At 42.2% G+C, this 22,401-nt stretch overlaps 2 protein-coding genes across 5 annotated transcripts in view; one reads left to right on the top strand and one right to left on the bottom strand.

The window, feature by feature from the left end:
* The window catches only part of dnah6 (dynein, axonemal, heavy chain 6), a 47,216-nt gene extending 44,639 nt beyond the window's left edge, over positions 1-2,577 (top strand). For both annotated transcript variants that reach the window (XM_052083199.1, XM_052083200.1), the window contains exons 78-81: positions 175-247; positions 473-624; positions 2,086-2,308; positions 2,413-2,577. In XM_052083199.1, coding sequence (XP_051939159.1) covers positions 175-247; positions 473-624; positions 2,086-2,308; positions 2,413-2,516 — 552 coding nt within the window. In that variant the 3' untranslated portion in view covers positions 2,517-2,577. The remainder of the gene's footprint in view (positions 1-174; positions 248-472; positions 625-2,085; positions 2,309-2,412) is intronic.
* A 499-nt stretch (positions 2,578-3,076) lies between these two features.
* LOC127612589 (neuronal acetylcholine receptor subunit alpha-7-like) lies at positions 3,077-21,545 on the bottom strand. 3 transcript variants are annotated; one of them, XM_052083310.1, is made up of 11 exons: positions 21,390-21,545; positions 17,469-17,608; positions 15,841-15,885; positions 13,930-14,039; positions 13,191-13,270; positions 12,908-13,075; positions 10,692-10,886; positions 8,680-8,766; positions 6,976-7,085; positions 6,543-6,646; positions 3,077-6,362 (listed from the first exon to the last, which is right to left on the bottom strand). In XM_052083310.1, exons 1-11 carry the CDS (start codon positions 21,457-21,459, stop codon positions 6,053-6,055), a joined length of 1,419 nt encoding a protein of 472 aa, XP_051939270.1. In that variant the 5' UTR covers positions 21,460-21,545; the 3' UTR covers positions 3,077-6,052. The 3 variants fall into 3 exon arrangements, with proteins under 3 accessions (XP_051939270.1, XP_051939268.1, XP_051939269.1); XM_052083308.1 differs by having other exon boundaries at positions 3,077-6,646; XM_052083309.1 differs by having other exon boundaries at positions 3,077-6,646; positions 13,930-14,036.
* Between the last annotated feature and the right edge of the window lie 856 nt (positions 21,546-22,401).

The raw sequence follows: 22,401 nt of genomic DNA, 5'->3' as shown, positions 1-22,401 counted from the left end.
TAATGTCTTAATCGTGTAAAGTGAGCGGGGACTTACATGTTCTACGCGCTCTGTGGCAGTGACGCCACTGCTCTCATTTTCTTTCCTACGCAATTAGAAGGCTGAAATGCATACATATGGACTATATTTCCCAGAGTTATTTGAAAACATCTATCTATTGTTATCTCCTTTTAGACTTGGATCACGCGAGGCCACCCCAAATCTTTTTGGATATCTGGATTCTTCTTTCCTCAGGGATTTCTAACTGGTATGCGCGAGAAACCTTTTCTTTTCATGCTTTAATGGACCATGATATTACACCAATCTCTAAACTGCCAGATTATTATTCCGAAGTCATGGCCATTGCATGGCAATTGATCGTATGTGTCATAAATAATTTTTCACAGCTACAAGTAATCGAACGTCAACAAGGGTGTTTCATGGGAAAACGCTTTTCGAGGTAACACATTCTCTCTTAACTGTTGTCATGTAGCAGTTCTGCAGAATCACGCCCGACGATACAATTTGCCCATCGATGAGCTGAACTTCCGCTTCAACATGGTGCCCGTGTACAGAGACCAGATCGCCGTGGCCGAGGCTCTCCGCAATCTGAACAGCAACGCGGAACTTCCCATGGACACGGAGGTACAGTACCGCTAACTCACCACGTATTTCTCATGCCTTTTTCAAAACGATTTGTTTTTTGAAGGATGTAAAAATCAGTCTTGTATAAAGTACGCGAATGCAATACTTGATTACAAGTACCAATCTAAACAGAAGATAGGCATTAAAGTCCCTAGCGGGGTGATACACTGAGACCAGTATACTCGCAAATGCTCCCATTTTCTCCCAAGTGTGCTAGTACGTACACATTTCATCTGGTCACAAGCCTCCTGCCAGTACATAGAGCAAAGACGCTCCAACAATGTGCGCGTCTGTCAGACTCCACACGGAACATGGAACCTGCGTCAGGATAAATCCTTTCTGTATAAACTGAATTAAAAAATAATAAAATAAATCCAAGTCTGAATGTGTATGTTCCCACATTAATGATCATCTGACTTCACAAGCACTATTTGCTTTATCAAGAACGGCTTCCCATTCAAGTCAAGTCAAGTCAACAGTATTTATAGAGCACTTTCGAACAGCCATCGCTGCATACAAAGTGCTGTACATGGAGCGATTTAACATACACAATAAACAGTAAGACGAATCGGTAATAAAGGCGGTGGAAAGCACCAAGCAGTAAAATCAAGGACAAATCATGCTGAGTCGAACACCAAAGAATACAAGTGAGTTTTGAGGAGGACTTTAAAGATGGGCAGCGAGGAGGCTTGCCGAATGTTCAGTGGGAGTGGGACTTTCTTTCATAACTTTGCTGCTGTGAATCTGGAATTTCTCCATTGCGAGACTAATAAAGGTTTTCTTAAGTTTTCTTGAGGTCATTCCAGAGAGAGGGACCAGCAACAGAAAAGGCTCGATCCCCTCTGAGCCTCAGTTTAGTTCTTGGTACTTCTAATAATGTCTGGTCCACAGACCTGAGGCGCCGGGCAGGTGTGTAGGGGCGGATGAGCTCAGAGAGGTAAGGTGGCGCGAGATTATTCAGAGATTTGAAAACAAAGAGGAGGATCTTGAAAATAACTCTAAAATGAATGGGGAGCCAGTGAAGGGATGCCAGAGTAGGAGTTATATGCTCCCTCTTACGAGTACCAGTCAAGAGGCGAGCAGCGGCATTCTGGACCAGCTGAAAGCGCTTAATGGAGGACTGGCTGACTCAAAAGTACAGGGCATTGCAGTAATCGAGCCGGGATGTGACAAAGGCATGGATTACTGTCTCAAAGTGTTCATGTGAGAGGAGAGGTTTTATTTTGGCCAGCTGTCTAAGCTCAACATTTCGATCTGAACAGTGATTTTGTCCTGAATCTTTGATACAACAGAACCTCTTCTTGAGTGCTGTGTACATATACTGCATATCCATTGAAGGCCAGTTTATTCCGGGGCATACATTTCAGACCCACCTGCCATCATTAAAAATCGTAAATGCATTGTAGGATGAATACAAAGTACGACACAATTACCGTCGGTGTTTCTTATTTGTGGTTGTAGTTGCCCATGCCTGAGAATGGTGTGCTGGTACACGGCATGTTCATGGATGCGAGTCGCTGGGATGATGACAATATGGTGATCGAAGATGCATTACCTCGAGTGATGAATGCCGTTCTTCCAGTGGTGCACTTTGAGCCACAGCAGAACTACGATCCCGAGCCCGAGCTCTACCATGCGCCACTATACAAGACCTCAGCAAGAGCAGGAACTCTTTCGACCACAGGTGCGTACTTCATCCGGGACCCTCAACATATAATGCCTCAAATACACGTCATATTTGAAGCATGACAAGTTTATTGCCCGTGATTCATTTTTCTCTCCCTCCAGGACACTCAACTAATTTTGTTGTGACTGTAATGCTTCCGTCAAACCGGCCAAGCGACTATTGGATATCCAAAGCATCTGCTCTCTTGTGCCAGTTGAATGACTAAGTCCTTTCCAATTTAGGCACACATTTTTGAGATTTTCAAATAAATGTAAGATAAACCACAATGGAGTGGCTTCAGTCAGCATCTCTGTCGTTGCACATACGGTACTTGTGGTGCCAAGCGAGCCATGAATGATCCAAAAACAGTTCATCAAGTACACGCTGGTGAACAGTACATCCTGATCGTCTCTCCACACACTGAATTAGTCGACTCAAGATAGCCAGGCACTATGTGTGGAAGGTTACTAGAGAAATGTGTTCAGGAGACTTTGAGTAATATGTCTAGCCTCGGGCAATGAGGAAAAAATAGATGGGTAAAGCAAGCTTGGTGAGCAGACGCACAAATGTTCATGGTTAATAAGCAGGGGCGCTGTATGGAGTGCTGATCAGCAAATCAGGACATGTTTCCACCAGAACTCCAATGTGCAGCAGCTTCCTATTTGCGTCATTTAGGGCATGCTGTGCAAACACATTAGCTTTGTGCATCCAGCTCGGTGCTATGACAGCGAGCTAACAAACACAATCTTTTTCATATACAAGCTTAAACAGGGACACACACACACACACACATATCTCGGTTTTATTCAATTCATACATCCATCATTTTCCCGATAAAAATACATGATAAGTTGTTATCATTTCAATAATCTAATGACCTACTGTTACCCACAGCCTAATTTCCCTGGTAACAGTCAAATAAGGGGAGCATCGGCACTTACATTTTGCACTAAAAACATTGACTATGGTCCATAAAAACATCAAGAGTCAGAAAATCGAGATAAATCTCTGAACATAAATGGCAAGCCAAAAAACAACATTGAATGACAGTAACCTTTGATGTCTCAAGCGTCAACGATATTGTCACGTGGGATCAGGAATGCTTCAGGAAAAACATTTTCCACGCAAATGAAAACTCAACCATGCAAATACGAAAGCCATACAGTATACCAGCAGCACCCAGAAATGTCGCCAGCTTTATTGGGCCTGACCTCAACTGGGATGGACTGATACAAAGCGGAAAAGTGTGCTTTGGTCTGATGAGTCCACATTTCAAATTGGCCAAAGAGAAAAAGGACCATCTGGATTGTGCCCAGCACAAAGCCAGCGTCTGTGATGGTACATGTGTTCCACCACCACATCCTTATTGGCATTACTTGGCGTTGTTATTGGTGAGTGATGACCTTCCATCAGATTTTTTTTAAACAATATGTAATAAATATATTTTTAACCCAGCTGCCTCATTCCACTCACAAATATTTTGTGTGCAATCCTCGTGTGCTAAGCAAATGATCTCTGCGGGGCAGGGGTGTCACCTTCCTTATTACACTTCGCCAACTGAACAAAGTCCACTGAGATTTCTTCCAATGGACCGACCGGGCACTACCAAAAGGAACCATGGGTAATCACCAGGACTGCGTGTTTGGTATGTTCCAATTCCTGACTCTATAAAATGTAACTTTTGACTCAAAAATTAGTCAAATGAAAATGTGCTTCAGACACTGTCCATTGTATGGATGTCAATTGGTTTCTAAACATCTCAAACACTTTTTTTTTACCTATAATATGTCCTTTAGTACGGAAGAGTGAACATTTTGGACTGGGCTATGCCGTTCGAACGTAATGCAAAGTCGCTGGCAAGAGTTAGTCGAGTCTTTCGAATGGCACCGGAACGTCGTTTGATTGTATTGATCGTTCAAACATACTGCTGAAGTCGTTCAAACAGATTGCCAAAGCTTAGGCCAAATGGTAAAAACAATGACATTTAACATTTAAAGAACTGTTTGCAGACATTTGACTGTCTGCAAGCGTTGCTTGAAATCTTCCCCATACCACATACCACCCATGCATTTCAAGCGTTTTATTTGTAACTTATTGCGAAAGATTTGTCACCCTTCTGCGGTCGGTATACACACGCACAAAATTGTTGGTATGAAAGAAGAACTCACAGTGGTCACGGAAATAACTTTTGACTGACAAAACTAGTCATACATCAAAATGTCATGAAAATCAACCGACGTGAATCAAACTTATGAAACAATTGTTGACAAATATGGAGGCACAATTGACTTTGTTTTGTTGCACAACCTTTTGAAGCAATCAATGCAATCAAAATTTTTTGTAAAATTCTAGAGAGTGTGTGTGGTCGTGGCCTGGCTTTAGTCGGCAGTAGCAAAAGGCTTTGGACAATTCCTGTCTCTCACTTATTTATTCCTCCTCTGCCCAGATGCCAGGCCTGCAGTGGATCCCTTTTTTTTTTTTTTCCTCATCTGGGGCCAGGGGCCAGACGTCTCCGTGGTCTGCCTCTCTTCCGAGCCGCGATGTACTTCTTCCATTCCTAAGAACTTATTTTCCTTTTTTCTTTTCAATTACTCAAAGCCGGGCAGCCCGGTGGTCCAGTGGTTAGTGTATTGACCTCACAGTGCACAGGGACCGGGTTAAATTCCTGCTTCGGCCTTCCTGTGTGGAGTTTGCATGTTCTCCCTGTGCTTGCGTGGGTTTTTTTCCGGGTCCTCCGGTTTCCTCCCACATTCCAAAAACATGCATGGGAGATTGATTGAATGCTTTAAGTTGTCCCGAGGTGTGATTGTAAGAACGGATGGTTGTTCGTCTATGTGTGCCCTGCAATTGGCTGGCAACTGGTTCAAGGTCTCCCCCGCCTGCTGCCCGAAGACAGCTGGGATAGGCTCCAGCACCCCCCGCGACCCTAGTGAGGGTGAAGCGGATCACAAAATGGATGGATGAATGAATGAATTACTGTCCTTGAAGCTATCTCCTTTCTTCAGACTTGCCCTCCACTGCAGACTCAAATCAAGACAAACTTCCGACAGCTCATCTATTATGAGACAATCAGTCAATGGACCATTTGCAAATGACAAGTATACAGAACAAATCTATTGCTTAACATCAGGAATAAGGGGTTAAGTTAGTCCGTGAATCTCATGTCTGTTTTTTTTTGTTTTGTTTGAGAAAGTTAACACAGTCTCATGGTAATATCATTCGTTTTTAAGTTGCTTTTATTGTTTTGTTTTATTTTATCCTATTCAATTGTCATTTTTTGCCGCTCTTTTTCACAGTAGTTTGTTTTCCGTTTGATACACAGTACGTACTTCTAATAATTCCCATGTCCATTTAGAGCAAAAAACTGTGAATCTAGATTTATTCAATAACAAAAATAAACAATACCTTATACAGTAATACATTGTTTTTAGTGTGAATAAATGCAGATCTTTCCAGATTTCTTGAAATACTGTGTACGGCTTATATAGTACTATGTAGTAAAAAGAAATTACCAGAGGCTTAAAAGCAAGGAACGATGTGCTTGAAATTAACAAAAAGCATGGTTGCCTTCTTCTCAATTTCCACAGAACTGCAAATAAAGAAATGAAAATGGATGGGGGATATGAACTACAGAGTGCTAAGTGGCACGTTTAGATGTTGTCGGTCCCAAGAAGTTGAAGCATGGAGCGGGAGCAGTTTCTGGACATTGACGCAATCTTTGAGCTTTTCCATTCTTTTCTCTGTCGAGGGCAATGATCCGTTTCATGTGAAGTCCTTGGACACCGCCTCGATGAAATTGGGAGCTGACATGAGGATGGTAAAGGTGCAGATGATGGAGAAGAGAGAGAAGGCTACTAGGCATAAGCGATCCACCACCGCCGCCGCAAACTTCCACTCGCTGCAGATGGCCTGGGCCTCATCGTGCTCTCGGAAGCGCCTGGCGATATACTGCACTTCTTCCAGGATCCGAGACACATCCGGAAGCTGCTCCGGCAGCAAAGTCCGTGTTTGCTCCAAATGGATGTCACCCGGCGATGAACCGGCGGGGTGTCTGTCGCTGCCTCCTCCGCCGCTACCACACAACAGCACACTCGGATCAGTGCTCGGTGGGAACGACGGGCTTTGTGATCCCATGGAATCATATCCCAGGTACAGGTTAATGTTCCCATTCGTGTTAGTTGACTGGGTGGAGGCCTGGCCTGGTATGGTGCTCATTTGAATGCTGGTGGGGTGAGGAGGGGGGTGGGGATACCTGTAGGCTGAGCAAATGCCAGACTGACCACTTGTTTTCCTTTCCTCTCCAGGCTTCTTCATGCGCAGGAACCAAGCGCACCAGTTGAGAAGAATAACTCGAACCTGGATGTAGCGACGAGGAGAAACAATGATGTGACAAAATCATGACCGACTAAAACGAGGTACACACATACTAAGGTCAACCCCCCCCCCCCCACACACACACACGATCTGGTTGTGTTGATTATATCATGTCTCTCCCCAATTATTCATCTCACGAAGTTGTCAAGGAAACTATTAGCATACTAGATAGGCTGGTCTAAAACAGTTGTCCTCGCGTCTTCCATTCCATGTACAGGTACTAGTATTTCTCTTTGTCCATCTTGGTATTTTCCGTCAGTTTTGATGCCCTGTGGCATTATTTTGCAAGCCAACACAATATCTTCACCTACCCACTTGGGCATCTTCCCTCCTTGGGGGTCATGGTGGTGGAACTGGAGGACCAGCACTGTCACAACCACAGATAAGCCCACAATCATCATTGTGCTGGCAAAGTACTGAGCTGAAAACGATGAATCAGATCAAAAACAAAGGTGAAAATACAAAAGATTAAAAGACTTTTAACATGACATGTGACCAACATCCTAAGAGGCAGTCAAAGATATGACACTTTGTTAAACACTTGTTATCCAATCCTTCGTTGTCAATGAGGAAGTTGTTCAACTAAAAGAATAAAATAGCAGTTTTAGAAAAGCCGATCAGAATGAAGGCTGTGTTGCATTTTTGTTGAGTTTCAGAGCTTCAGTTCTGCTCTTATGTGCGATGCAATAAGATGTCTCTTAGCAGGGGCGGTGTTAATGGATTTTTTTTTTCTTTTTCACTGAGCTCCACCATGATGCAGAGCATCTGTCGATTCCTCTCATATCATGACATATCTATTGACATATAGGTGATTGTTTTAATCAATCTTATATGTTCAATGTACCTCCTTGGTGAAGGTCTGAATTATCTGGAAGCTAAAAAAAAAAAGTCCAACAGTTGTAAAGCGCATTTATATTAAACGGAAACCATTGCACATTGCAAAGAGATGAACCCAATTTCTACGACGCGGAAAATCAAGAGGCGTCAGTTTTTACGCTCAAGCACAGCTGCACCGTCTACTAATACAGAGCCCTTAATTTTTCTGAGCAATCTCAGTTGGCGTGAGTGATCAAACCTACAAATTCAGCAGCGGATCGAATACTGATTTTCCCCAATATGGATTGTGTACATGATACGAGTTAGGCCTCAAGCTCAGCACAAATGTCATTCCATGTTTGCCCCTGGACTAGTTGCTTTTGCGACATCATTCTTGTTGTTATAGCTAAGTGACTTGACATCTTTCCTCTTGTGAATTTGTTGTGGCTTCATAAGCAATTTAAAACACCACAGATGTTACTTTCATTTGTTATGAATGATTCCACAGTAGCATCCCTTCAGCAAATGTTCAGGGGGATTTTTAGCAGTAACTAGGAACTGTCGTCCAAATGACATGACGCAAACTCTCTCAGGGGGAAATGAAACATTTAGCACCTGATCATTTTGTTGAAACAGACGGAAAAAAAACAAGTGGTTGCTAAACAGAAATTCCCATTTTAGTATGGTGTGGACATTTGTAATTGGAGAGGATGAAACTGATTAAAAAATTAATTGATATATCATCTATAGTTGCTCTTTGCATTTTTGCACACCTCTGTGGATCATTGTAGCTCCAGCTCTCTACAGAATTGAACAATTGTTGCTGATCTGTACTCCACAGCATCAGACACTTTCAAGCGCTCAAGAACTTTCTGCCTAATTCCACACCTCAATCAAGTCATACGACAATTACTGCTACTGGTCACTTAAAAAAATGGTCCAACGATTATCTGCACCAACTGCACAACCGTCATACTATCGCATTGCACCACTGATCAGTTTATTTGCACAGCTGTCGTTGGGTGCTACTACTGCACAATGGTACCCTTACATTACGGAAGGTCTTCCAATAATTATTTGTCATTTCTTATAGTGTATACTCTTGTAGGCTGTACTACAGAGACAAATTCCTTGTGTGTTCTACATACTTGGCCAATAAAGATGATTTTGATTCTGATAATATCAAAAACGCGACTTACCAATCAGAGGAACAGAGTCTGATGTAGCGGGCATGATCTCTGCCACCAGTAACATGAACACAGTTAAAGACAGCAGCACAGTGATGCCTGGAAAAGGAGGAGAGAAGAAAGGTCTGCCACTCTGCTCCTAAAAGTTGAGTTTTCAAAGTGAGGATCATAAGAATTGCAAACTTAGTTTGGAATACTGTAGTTGCCCACAAGGGAAATAAATCTCCTTCACTTGAAATCGGTTTCACTGAGTGACATTTGTAAAACAATCTTCATTTTTATGTCTTATACTTGATGGTTTATAATTAAGCAGAAATGCAAATATGTTGCCATCCTGTTAGTGTCAGCTTATACCAGTGTTGTGCAATCAGGGTCAGCAAGACCTTCTCTGCTGGCCTAAAAATCAGGTGCACTGACCTGACCCAGATTGTCATATTTGTTCCATGAATTTCTATTAATTTATTCCCAACAGTCTATTTTCTTATCCTGTTGTCCTCATTTCCTGTACACGCCCTGTGTCCTCCGGGTCAAAATGACCCATCTTCACTAACCCCCCCAAATAAGCAGCTAAATTGAATTTTAAACACCAAATGTCATATTACTTGAAGAAACAACTTGTCCTTCACCACATTATGTGTGATATACTGTACTTCTCCCTCTTTTCAATAGCTTAGATTTCAATAGCTTAAGAATAGGAAAAAAATGTGCGAAAATGAGTTATGGATGCATTTGTATTCATTCCAATGACTAAAGTTGTTTTATTATTTTTTTCCTCCAGTAAACTTTTTAGAACAATACAATACAAGACAAAAATATGAAAAATAAGATAACCCATTCAACTAATTAGCACATGTAGCGCAGTATGCAAGTGCACTGCCTTTGCAGATATATTTCTTTCACCTGTAGCACACAGTGTGTGTTTTACAGTCCTTCTTTTGAGGGCAGAACTGGCATTTCTTCTTCTTCTTACTTGACCTCGCTGGGGAAGTGGCTGTGGAAGGTGGGTTATCAGGTTTCTCAGGCGCTCCTGTACGTTTTCTTCTGCATGCCTGCCTTGTTCGTTGTATGCTGCTGAGGACCATGTTATTTTGCCATTTTTTGAAAGGAAAGTCTCCCTTTCAGCTTCAGGGATTTCTTCTTGTTCTGAAGATGATTCATCATACTCTGGGTTATATTCCTCCCCATCTTCTTTTGATACATCCACTACTTCCTCTTTTGAATAAGTTGTCTTGCTGGACAGCAGAAAAAAATCAGCTCTAGAGTTCTGCCATCTACGAGAACGCCACCCATCTTGTCTTGTTTATGTTTGCTACTGTCTTGTTCACATGTTCTACTAATTTGATCTGAGACACAACTAAAACACTGAAACATTCTATGGTGTGTAAATAACTTTGTGACCTTGATTTCAACCCTATTTGCCTCATGGGTCATTTTGACCCGAAGACCATCTTTGTACTTTTTTTTGTACAGCTTCCATGGAAATGTGAATAAAAACACTTCAAATTTTCTGCAGTTGGGGCCAATCTAGCAAAAGTCATAAAATTCCAAGTAAAAAAAATATCATTTAGGGTTTTTGGGGGGGCGTTTTTAACACAGTGACGGGTCATTTTGACCCGAGGACAACAGGAGGGTTTTAAATTTGTCATCATTTATCTTGGCTGCACTGCTTCCGGTAGTGTATGTTGATATTGGATCATTTTGTTTTGTTTTTGTTTTGTTCTGTTCTGTTTTTTGTCCAATCAGATTTCAGTTTGAGTTGCAGTTTCAGGCAGCATATTTGAGTCTATTTGCATTTCCAGTCTTGTCGACTTTGACGTGTCGACCTTGAGAACCCCTTGAAATTGGATGGATTAAAGGATATAGATAGATTGATAGATAGATGACCACAGCGCATGATGGACTATGATCGCAATGATAACAAAACATGATGCCCTATAAATCAGTCACGATTTGTGTTTCCTGCTGAATTTCAGCATTATCTTTCTGTTGAGTGAAGGTGTTTTTGTGGTTATTTTGGGTCGCACCCAGTGAGATCTTCTCTCCGGAGTCTGCAGGGAGCAGGAAGACCAGCAGGGCCAAACCAGAGATGAGCACACAGGGGATGAGTAGGTTGAGGCCGTAGTAAAGTGTCCGACGGCGCATGGTGACAGTGAATGTCACATCAGGGTATGGTTCTTTGCAGCAGTCGTAGTAGAGCTCATTCCGCTTGGCTGGCACACCTACGAGTTAATGACAAGAAAACGATGATTAGTTGTACAAGACATTGATATTGCTTTGACCTCATACAGCAAGCGAAAGAAAAGGGATTGAAGTTTGGATGTTAGTATTTTCAAGGCACATCTTATTGATTACTAAAGTAGACAGAAGGAAGACTAGCAATAAAACAGAGGCAATTCCTTCACCTCGTTCCTTTGACAGGAGGATGACACTCTGAATCTGATCAGTATCAGAAGTGTGCAGAGGAATGCAAAGTGACAACGCTACAATGATGAATGCAGTGATAATGTGCAAGAGTTGTGCAAAATGATGGCAAAGTGTCAAGGTGAACTGAATCAATGATTCAAAACATTCGTGGCAAAGACAAGGAGGCTGTTGAGATGGCAGGTGGTTTCGGTGTGCAGTTTTTTAATCGTCGACTGGAGGAAGAAGCCATAAAAGCTGGTGTACTGGGTGGGATGAGGCCATGAGAATGTTGCTTACTTGCTTCCTTATCCCTGCACTCTTGGTTCTTAGTCCCTGTAGCAAGAACCCTCAATATGGGGATGGGTTTCCCGACTATTTTTTTTTCTCTACTCTCAAATGTATATGTCTGGTACAACAGTCTCAACAACTCCTGTGACATGCTGTGCTAACTGAACTTTGCCACTTTAATGTTTTATGCCTTCTGCAATCCATTAATAATCCATCATCCATTTTGCCTTAAAACCCCACATTCAGAAAATCGACCACGCTGATCATAATAATGCGAGCCCTGTTGTCAGCATAATCATCTTTACCCCACTAATCCGTCCGAACGGCAGCCACTCCACAATGAATTTCAAAATCACCTTCAGGAGGTGCAAGTTATAAATATATGCGTTAATGTGCATGCGAGTGAGTGGGTGTGTTTGGGTGGTTGTGTGATTTGGCATTGCTGCGTTCAGAGGCACCGGGGCAGTGTGTGCTCTTGGCAAGATTGATGCCTGACTGTGCCTGAATAAACTGAACCATCTCTGGGCCAGCTGTCATCGCACACATCCATGGCTACCAATTCATTCTCACAAACAGCTGGCTATGCTTGCTTTTTGTGTGTATGTATGAATAGCAGAAATTACACCAGGGAGCATAATTTCTGGTGAGTTAGGTCTCACATCTGTTTTTAACCATTTTTTGGGGTGCAGAATACAAAACTGATGTTTTTCCTCTTTTATGTCATGTTTTACAGCGATAGGATCCCCATTCTCTTCAAGAAATCTGAATTACATGTGCACGTGCGTGATTAAATCACTGAGCTAAAATAGTTAAAAGATTTGAAAACAAAAAAACAGCCTGAGCCCATGGTTACAAGGTTAAGAGAAAGGATAGCACGAATCCTCTTAATGTGTTTGTCTGGTGACTTCCTGTTTGATTTTGAAAGAATGATTCTCCTCTCGTTTCAAGTCCTGTGCCAGTCTGATTATCCACTCCAGCCTGATTGTTTCCACCCGTTGACCCTTAACATGATTTTAAATGTTCTTCAAATTCAAGAAAGTTTTGAAATGTCTTTTCAGACTTGGTCTAGAATTGGCTGGAACTGAACTTTGTCCTGTGCCAGTGTGTTTCGTCCTTGTGTGTGCACCCAAGTCTCTCGCCAGAGATCGAACTAGTTCTTCCCTCGTTCCCATAGCCTTGCCATTTTGATTTGACAGTCGCTGATACTCAGAGAAATCTATCTTTTTACTCTATGCCCTGCAACTGTGTCCTGAGTTCAAGCCTGGTTATGACAATACACACTGTCACACATAGTTCGATTGCAATTTGCGATGAGCATAATAGCAACGTCTTCTGGTGCTCCTTTGGGAACCAGACCAATAGTGTTATGCACATCCCTTATGATATGCAGCAGTCAAGGTTTGCTTCATTGAAAGTTCAGAATCCTTTGGGGTCCATACTTTTGTTTTTGTCTTTTTGTTAGTCCGTTTTGTTAGGCCTTTGACTGCTACATTGGAATTTACTGACTCAGTTAAGAACCGCAAATGAGGCATCTTTGGTATCGTCTTACCAACAAGGTCCCACTCGCCATTGGGTATGTAGTTGGAAATATCCACGTCCATCATCTGGAGGTCTAGCAACCAGCCGTTGTGCGTCCAAGAGCCAAATTTTAGGTCGCACTTCTGCACGTCAAACGGGAACCAGCGCACATCGATGTAGCAGGTACTCTTTAAAATGCCTGGATATAAGTTGTTGTTGTTTTGTTTTTTGGAACAACAGAGCACGTGACACACGGTGAACTGATGAATTTACATTATTGGGTCACCGGCGGAGTGAATGCTTCATTGTCTCACCTGGTGGGATATACTGGCAAGACCCTGTCGCATTGACCAGTACATTAGTATGGAAAGTGGCATCGAATCTCTCATCGGCGCTGCAAAGGAGTTAGATGGAAAATAAATAAAACCAGCAAGGGAACAATTTGCATTTACAATTGGAATCAGGTTTGAATGAAAGTAGAAGTGAGGACGCAATGAAGGGGGTCTTTGTAGCTCAACACAGACCTACAATATGTCGGTTTCATGTTACATGTGAAGCAAAATAATCACTGATCTTGTCTTTCACTTTGAAACTAAAGTTTATTGTTTGGAAAAATACTAGCCCTATATATTGGCATTCAACCAGATTTTTGAATTGTCCTCCACAAAAAAAATGGAAAGCAAAATCTTGAAATGTGGAATTTTCACATTTTGGTCACATTATTATGAACATGCAAAGTTGATGTGAGCCATGTTGCACTTTGAAATGTATTATGACTGATTCTGCATAGGTACATCGCAGGGGTACTCCCGACACGTTTTTAATTAAATCTAATATCTTTACGGAATACCATTGGCCGTTGTATCAGCAGCGTGATACCGAAAATATGTTTATGTCCACTCCGACTCCAAAGAAGCTGTTGAAAGCGCGCCTTACATGCTACGTTATATTCATCAAACAGCTCGATTAGATCAAGTCACTCCAATCATTTTTGCTTGACATGCTTGTAAGATTTAGGTTTTTAAATTTAAAGTGTTATCTCAAATCGCAAACCTGTTGTAGAGGAGAATATCTGGAGCCCATATTAAATTGGAAGGGAATCGCAAGTTTTGAACACCAGGGTACCTCTCTATATCCCATGTAAGATATACGTCCGTCCACTGCTGGAAGAAGCAGAAGCAGAATGGTTAGACAAGGGAATTTCCAAGTCAGTTTGTAGTCAGGAACAGGTACGGACTTATTCAACTCTAGAGTCGATCGAGGGAAATTCATTTGAAATGCAAACATATTAAAGGTCGACCGGCCTTTTGGAATGCATTGTGGTCAGCTTCCTGGCGTTCAGTTCATTCATAAAGACATAGTGCCGACAATATTTTGTGTGCTTTGTGGAGTAGGTCCCTTCAAATTCCAGATTACAATTTGAAAAATTACATCACATAGTTTCCTGCTCATTGCCAGGGTCAAAAAAATTAAGTTTGTCGTGATCACTTTTGTTATTATAAATTCAATAGAAACTCATGTCTTTTTTTTTGTACAGGGTGTAAAACACTATCCTTTACTTCCACCTAAGCACAATTCATGTTTTCAAATAACCCTCACAGTTCTGAATACCGGTCTACCTTTATGAAACAATAACAAAATAATACCTATTTCAAACTCAATGATCGCAATATTGTAAATGGTGACTTAGAGAAGTTAACTTGACATTTTGCAAAGAATTTTGACCTGTTAAGCTTTCCTTTCATTTGATTGTTTCAAGTTAAGACAACATGACAAAAGAATCTTTGAGTAGCACTCTGAGATATAACTTATGATAGAAAAATGATAATTGTACACTTAATGATGAAATGTACATGTAGCGCTTCTCTCAGACTCATTGGTACAATCGCACGGCATGCAGTGGCATTTTTTGTCAGAGACAGAAAATTCCCCAAGAGAAATCAATGTATTCAAGTTACCCAGAGTTGGCGAGTGGCAACATAAGATGGCTGCTGGTGGCTTCTCGTTATGGCGAGTAAGCTTCATTGTTTCTCCATTCATATAAAACTCAGTGATATTGGGCTAGTTTTATCCATAGTGAACATAAACGCAGTGCACCGAGTACACCGGCTCCAGTTGACCAAAATAGCCCCCCCCCCCCCCCAAGTGTTTTTGTTTTGTTTTGTTTTTTGTCCCTGGTAGTGTGGTTAAGCATCTTCGGATGTTAAACAGCACAATTCAAACAAGATGATAACACTTCCACTCTTACAACCCCGTGTTAAATCCCAATCATTCGAATATGGGATGTCCATTGCCTGATGAGCCTGTAATCCTAAAATCATCAAAGATACAGCTGTCTGTCTGCCGTCATTCTGTCTGTGAGCTCGGGCTTGTAGTTCTCGGGTCTCCTGGAGATTTTCTCCATCTGCAAAGCCCCTTCCAGGCATTAGCCCTGTGTGGATGCTGTGTTAAGGAGGTGGCTTCGCGAATAATTGAATCATTCATAACATGCGAGCCAGTCAGCAGCTGACTCGGACAAACTGGATGTAGACTGTGCCATTCGTAATGAGCTAGTCTGATGGGGGAAGGGGGACCTTCCTGACTTGTCTGATGTCACATTAACAATTAACTGACTTCTAAGATGTAGCCCAAAAAGCCTTCGTTAGAATATGTGTACGCTAATGAATTTGAAGACGGCAGCACATTTTCCCATGATTTAGAAAGACCAAACCTTCTGAGGCATTCCCAGTTTTGGTTTAGGTTTGGCTGTTCTAGGCTAAAAACAATGTCCAAAGGAAATAATTGTTGTCCAGGCTGCCTCGTGTGGCATGTTGTTAGTTCGTCTGCCTTACAGTCCCGGATTCTGGGTGCCAAGAATGTTTTTTCAGAAAGAGCAATTATGAGCAGTAGAACCTTCCCGAAACATACAAAATGACAATTCATGTGCAATGATCGCACAAAAGTACCAAAAGGGGGGAGACATACCAGATGAAGCCACGCATTTGTGATCAAAACCTGGTTCTTTTCATCCTGAAAGAGAGAAAAGCAGTGCGAGATAACTATAAGTCGATGTTTGATAAAGATACAGCAAAATATTCTGCACAATGAGGTAGAATTCAAAGAAAAAGCATTTCATGACTGACTAACAGAAGGTGAGATTAAGACAGGAAACCTGCAGCCTATGAGTCAGAGATGCTGAGGTGACTGAATGACAATGACGGCATCTTTTGTAGCTCCATGACTTAAATAGAACCTGTTTTCAACAGTTTATGGGGAAATACGTCAAATAAAAAGTCAAATAAACTCGGACATCTGAGACCCGGACAATCCCCTCTTGATAGAATTTGTCTTGTCAGTAAATGCCGTCATTGCAGTGTATGTCATGTGGGGATGGGCATTCGGTACAGTTAGGATGGACTGCGTAGGCTGAACAAGTATGTATTTTTTTGTCATTGTAGTGGTGGTGATCGTGGGTCAGCGCTAAGTTGTTCCATTTCTTGTTGACAGGGAGTACAGGCGATGTTTTAAGCAACAACAGAGCACTCTTCCTACACTTTTGGTTCTGAGCTATGGGGCCTCAAATTCTCATGCACATCACATCAATTATCTTCACTTGCTGTGAATGATTTAAAAAAAAATCAGCTCAGTCGTGGCTGCTTTAAATCAGATTGATCGTGTCACTTTTTCTATTATCATGTCATCATCATTTGTTATCTGCAGCAAACTACGTGTCATTAATATGTGAAATAAGCTTGATTTTATGAGCTAGAGCTTTGACTCATTAGCTTAAACCACAATGCTGCCACTAGGCGGCAGGCTGAAAACGAAAAGTGAATCATAATACCAAGTGTCCGTGAAAAATAAATACTAAGAGTCCATCCATCCATTTTCAACACCGCTTATCCTGAACAGAGTGGCGGTAAGTTGCTGGAGCCTATCCCACCCGACTTCGGGCGGAGGGCAAACTACCCCCTGAAGTGGTCGCCAGTCAGTCGCAGGGCACATATTGAGACAGACAACCTTCCACGCCCACATTCACACCATCACCGAGCGGGAACCATCCCCACGCTACCCGCACAGAAGTCAAGCGAGTGTACATCCATACCTTAGAAAACAAGCAGGCAAAAAAGCCAGCCGAGCTCACAGGCCCACGGTAACATTTTCAACCAAGACAGGGCTATCGATTTTACCTTCAGCCTCAGCAAGAATGCAATTAGCCGACTCTTTTGTAGAGACATTTAAAATAACGGTGATCACAATAGAAAAAGGTCACTGGCAAGTAAATAAACGAGAAGCCAGAAATAGGCAAAGATAAATATTCTCATTACATTGGGTTTTCAAACTTGTGGATTCAGTTGTTGTTATTTCCAGTAAAACGAGCATAAGCGTCATCAATCGTGGACATCCACAAACATAGTGGCGACCCGATACATTTGAACCTCGAAAGTCGACTGCTCCACACGCTGTACAATATGCATTTCAACTACGATTTTGCAGGAAAAAAAATACACATAAATACTGTCAGTCGACTTGAGGTGTTCCACTGTACATCTTCACCTCTTTCACAATGTCGAAAACAATTCATATCTATCACCCAATTAGAAGACACTCACCACATCAATGATCTGCAGCAAAGTGAGACCAAGTTCCACTAGGATGGGCGCAGAGTCGTTTTGGACTGGACGTTCCAATCGATTATAGTTGAGCATCAAGTCCCGATACAGCTTCCTCTGATATACTCCACCATGGCAGCCTACAACGGAAAACAACTTGATGAACATGACGTTGTTCAACGAAAACGTTTTTGTTTTTTTTCCAAGATGGCGCCCAAGTAGGCAGTCTTCGGCAAGTGCTCTTCAAGCGCCTTGCTTTTTTGTTCTTTTTTGTTGTTTTTGTCTTTTTGTTTTGTCACATGTTTGTTGTTTCGTCGTGTGGACCTGATATGGACTGTTTTCAGCGTTTTTTGGCCACGACATTCGTCAAAGGAGAAGTATCTGTGTTTGGTGGTTGTGCCTTCTTGGCAGCACGCCTGTACCAGCACAAATTTTGATTGGGAAGAATGTCGGCGCCATTGACTGTCGGTGCTGGACAGACCTGGGGCGCTTGTGTTTTTTGCGCCTATAATGGGAAGCATTTTTCACAACCCCGTTTTGTTCAGTTAAGATGTCGGCGCTGTTGGACAGTCGGCGTTGGTACGGTTGGATGGATAGCTGCTGAAGTTGAGGATGGGGAGAGAGGAGCGTTGGCGAAGAGCGCCGATGCGTATTTGGAACCGAGAGTCGCCGCTTGGAATTGAAACGGATTTCCATGGGACAGGAGAAGTAAACCAATCTCTTTTTTGCCGTCAATGGATGCTACAGCTTCTTGTTGACTTTGAAACTTAGCTTGTAGCCGACGTGTGCACATTTTGAGCCTGACGTCTCTGATCCACTGGTTAAAGGACACTTTGATTCTCTCCTCTTTCATTTCAAACTGCTTCAAACAACAGCGTGTGACGGAAAAGTGGTTAGGACTGCACGACTGCCCGTGTTTTATGTTGTGTTGTGTTTATTATTTTACTTTGTTAACTGTTTTGTTAAGCGCTTTGTTACAGCTGCCGCTGTTGTGAAAGCGCTATATAAATCAGCATGTATTGTATTGTATTGTATTGTAAATTAAGAAAAAAAAGGGACATTTATCAAGTGTCAACCAAAATGTTCAATTCCTCATACATCGGAAATAAGATGCTGAAATGCGGCTTCAGCTATTTTGGTGGTGTGGCGTTCAAATGATAGTTTTTCTCAAATGTTTCTTGAAACAGAAATTACTTTCTGAAAACTCTCAAATCAACTCGTCTTACCGTTCAGAACAACACCAAAGCTCACTTGCAAAGCATCATTTCTCTTACATGCAGTACAGTCGAATTTCTTTTCAACTGACGTTTTCTCCCCCTACATCAGGGGTGCCCATTCGGTCGATCCTGATCTACCGGTAGATCTAAGACAGGTCCCAAGTAGATCCGAGGAGTGTCGAGGAGCCAAACAGATGAACAGATGATTAAATAAAAGCAACCCAAAAAAAATTCCCAAGCCCATTGTTATCACGTCAGTTTGCTGTTACAATAAGAACAGATTCTCAAACAACAGCTCATTTTTTGTCTACCTGTATGTGTAACGTGACATTTTCCTGTCTTGCAACAAAATCTTGTGAGCCTATAGCAGATTTTCTTCACAAGTTTAATATTTCTTTTCACCTTGTCTTTTTCTTACAAAAAAAAAACAACAACAACAACAACCTCAAGTGCACCAGTGATGGAAAACAGAAAAAGTCTGATAATGACCAAAGAACCAAAATAGAATCTTGCAACTTCGGAAGAAAAGAGGCGTGTACACGTCGCACGTAGAGGTGAGACAGCGTTGCGAAAATGTTCATCCACCATTTTATTAGACAACATGCAGATTTTCCTTCACAGAACTTTTGATGCAATGGCACAGATCCAAACTGGTTTCCCCCTGTCTGTCTGTACCATATTGTGACCTTAAAGTGCCAGACAAAGGCAGGCCCCTAACAGCTTGTTCCTTGCAGCAACACTGACTTCCCACGAAGGAGGACATTTTAAGGAAAGCCCTTTTACTGAAACATTTCAAAACTGCCAACAATAAGAGACAATAAAGGCAAACACAAAGGATCAATGGCAAGAGAATTCGTATGGAAATTTACAGCAAGTGATACACCAAAAACATTGCGTGCCCCTTTCTCAGAAATGCAACATTTAATCTCGCATTACACAGATTATGCATGATTATTTCTGTCCTTGTCCGGTGATCCTTTTATGTTTCCAATCAATGTTGCATCGACAAATCATACTGTCTTTTCGCGCATTATGTCATGACACATGATCGTAACCGTTCAATTAGAATCAGATGTTCCTTTCATGACACACAGAAGTGTGCCAGAATTTTTTTGCTGCATACAATAGTCAAACAAATCCACTTGAAACCGCATACAGTGTAATTTAGGAACAGAGAATGACAACCGCTCTCTAATTGTTCATATTTGTGTCTTGGAGCGCAGTTAAATCTCATTAAGATCCTGTAAACTCTTTCACACTTTTTTGAATGAAATCTAGGAAAGTTCAATGTCACTTGCGCAACTTTATTTTCCAAACGATATCAACTGTAACTGCGCTTTAGTTTTCGGAAAAGTGTAGAACCACAATCACAAATTTAAAACGTTATACGGTACACTACATGGTCTCGTTTCGTCAGGGTTCCTTCAAAGTCACAAAGACGTTCGCCGGCCATTCAACCAAACAGTTTAAACGGTCGCGCGCAGTTTTTTTCTTGTCGCATTGACATTTTTTAACATGTTCACCGTCTTTACGACTCTTTGCGACCTTGAACAAACCTTGATGAAAAAAAAAAACAACTTTCGCTACCTTCCTCACCACTCTTTGCCACTTAGTGGGATAAGGTTACTATTTTGAGTGACAAGCTGTCCTTTTTTGTGTGTGTGTGTGTGTGTGTGTGTGTGTGTGTTGGAACACATCACAGAATAAGATATCAGTGTCAGTAGTTTTAATATCTGTTCTTAATGCCTTAAAACTAGCCTAACAATTGACTGGTGACCAGTCGAGGGTCTACCTCGGCTTCCACCAAAAGTCAACGGAGATTCCAGTCCACCCTGAAAAGGGGTGTGTTACTTTATAGTACAATATTGTCCAGATCTCACAAATACTGTAAAGCATGGGTTCAAACAGGGCGGCCCGGTAGTCCAGTGGTTAGCACGTCGGCTTCACAGTACAGAAGTACAGTGTTCGATTCCAGCTGCGGCCTCCCTGTGTGGAGTTTGCATGTTCTCCCCGGGCCTGCGTGGGGTTTTTCCGGGTGCTCCGGTTTCCTCCCACATTCCAAAAATATGCGTGAACACTCTAAATTGTCCCTAGGTGTGAGTGTGATTGTGAATGGTTGTTTGTCTCTGTGTGCCCTGCGATTGGCTGGCATCCGATTCAGGGTGTCCCCCGCTGGGATAGGCTCCAGCACCCCCCGCGACCCTAATGAGGATCAAGCGGCTCGGAAGATGAATGAATGAATGAATGAATGAATGAATGAATGAATGAATGAATGAATGGGTTCAAACACGCTAAAGAGATTTAACTTCATCTGATGGTCTTTCTGCTCCACTAATCATGCATTTAATTTGTACTGCAGATTACTCAGAGGGGATGAACAGTCCCAGTGGGACTGCATGCATCATCGCTGGTGTGCCCTCCTTTTTTTTTTTTTTGAGCCAGATGTTGTCGGTCTAAAGAGCAAGACTCACACAAACACACTGACCCACACTCGCACTCCAGGCACAACGCAATATGTTCAGCTGTCGTAATGTGATGGAATTCCGAAATATGCTAGAATATTACACATAGTCACAGTCACGTCAGGGAATCTGTCTGTGTCTGCATCGTTGATGAACAGAGGCAAAAATGTCATAAGATAAAGCTAAAGCGTATGGTTATTTCTGGACAAATGGGCAAATGTAAGCGTCATTTAATGACTTACCTTGAAAGCTCAAAGTCACCCAAAGGTAAAATCCTGCCAGTATTGATTTGCGAGTCATCCGTGACTCCATCACAGCAGTGTTGTAGGTCTCCTTTTTAGTCCACGAAAGGTGTCAAACTTGGTGAGCTTCATCGAAGCCCTGTCCTCTCTCTCTCTCTCTCTGACCACTCGCTCTCTGACTGTCTCGCCCTCTCTGTCTGTCTGTCTCTCTCTCCCTCTTTCCTTTTCTCTCTCTTTCTCCATCTTTCCCCCTCCCTCTCTACCGCTTTGTCTCTAGTTGAAAAAAAAAAAACATTACGCCTGTGATCTTCCATGGCGGTTTTGACAGCCACCAGCTTGCTTCGATTCTACTTGCCCAAACTTTGTCCAAGATGATGAGTGCTCTTCTTCAAAAGCAGTGTTTCCCACTCTTTAATAAACCAAGGCACTCATCTTGAGAAATATTTCACGGCACACCTCCCAACAGTAATTTGTACAAAAAGTATAAATACTGAAATGATGATACTTTTGTCTCAATTTCCTTGCAAATTTGCTTGAGAAATCTAGCTGTTTGCAATTTTACTCAGTTGCTTTGGTACAGATCATAATTGACAAAATCAAATCTACTTCAATCTTCACGTCATCATGGCACTTCAAAAAAGGCAGTTTGTCATGAATTGAGGCAAATTCCAAATACTTTGCTCCATCGATGCAAATGACTTAAGCGTGGATGCGAAAAAAAGCCCCTATACCGAGATCATTCATTCATTCATTCATTCATCTTCCGTACCGCTTGATCCTCACTAGGGTCGCGGGGGGTGCTGGAGCCGATCCCAGCTGTCTCCGGGCAGTAGGCGGGGGACACCCTGAATCGGTTGCCAGCCAATCGCAGGGCACACATAGACGAACAACCATCCACGCTCACACTCACACCTAGGGACAATTTAGAGTGTTCAATCAGCCTGCCATGCATATTTTTGGAATGTGGGAGGAAACCGGAGCACCCGGAGAAAACCCACGCAGGCCCGGGGAG

Source organism: Hippocampus zosterae, chromosome 13, assembly GCF_025434085.1.
Source record: "Hippocampus zosterae strain Florida chromosome 13, ASM2543408v3, whole genome shotgun sequence".
In the NCBI taxonomy this organism is placed as follows: domain Eukaryota; kingdom Metazoa; phylum Chordata; class Actinopteri; order Syngnathiformes; family Syngnathidae; genus Hippocampus; species Hippocampus zosterae.
The sequence above is the reverse complement of the archived record's forward strand: the minus strand, read 5'-3'. Positions and strand labels throughout refer to the sequence as shown.

What these genes read in the sequence shown, in the direction of transcription:
- LOC127612589 (XM_052083308.1), bottom strand. Translation starts at nt 21,459, where the DNA reads ATGGAGTCACGGATGACTCGCAAATCAATACTGGCAGGATTTTACCTT. An exon ending in GGTGACTTTGAGCTTTCAAG is followed by an intron (nt 17,609 to 21,389) that starts GTAAGTCATTAA and finishes TTTCCGTTGTAG; the next exon opens with GCTGCCATGGTGGAGTATAT. An exon ending in TTGCCAGTATATCCCACCAG is followed by an intron (nt 13,076 to 13,190) that starts GTGAGACAATGA and finishes ACTTATATCCAG; the next exon opens with GCATTTTAAAGAGTACCTGC.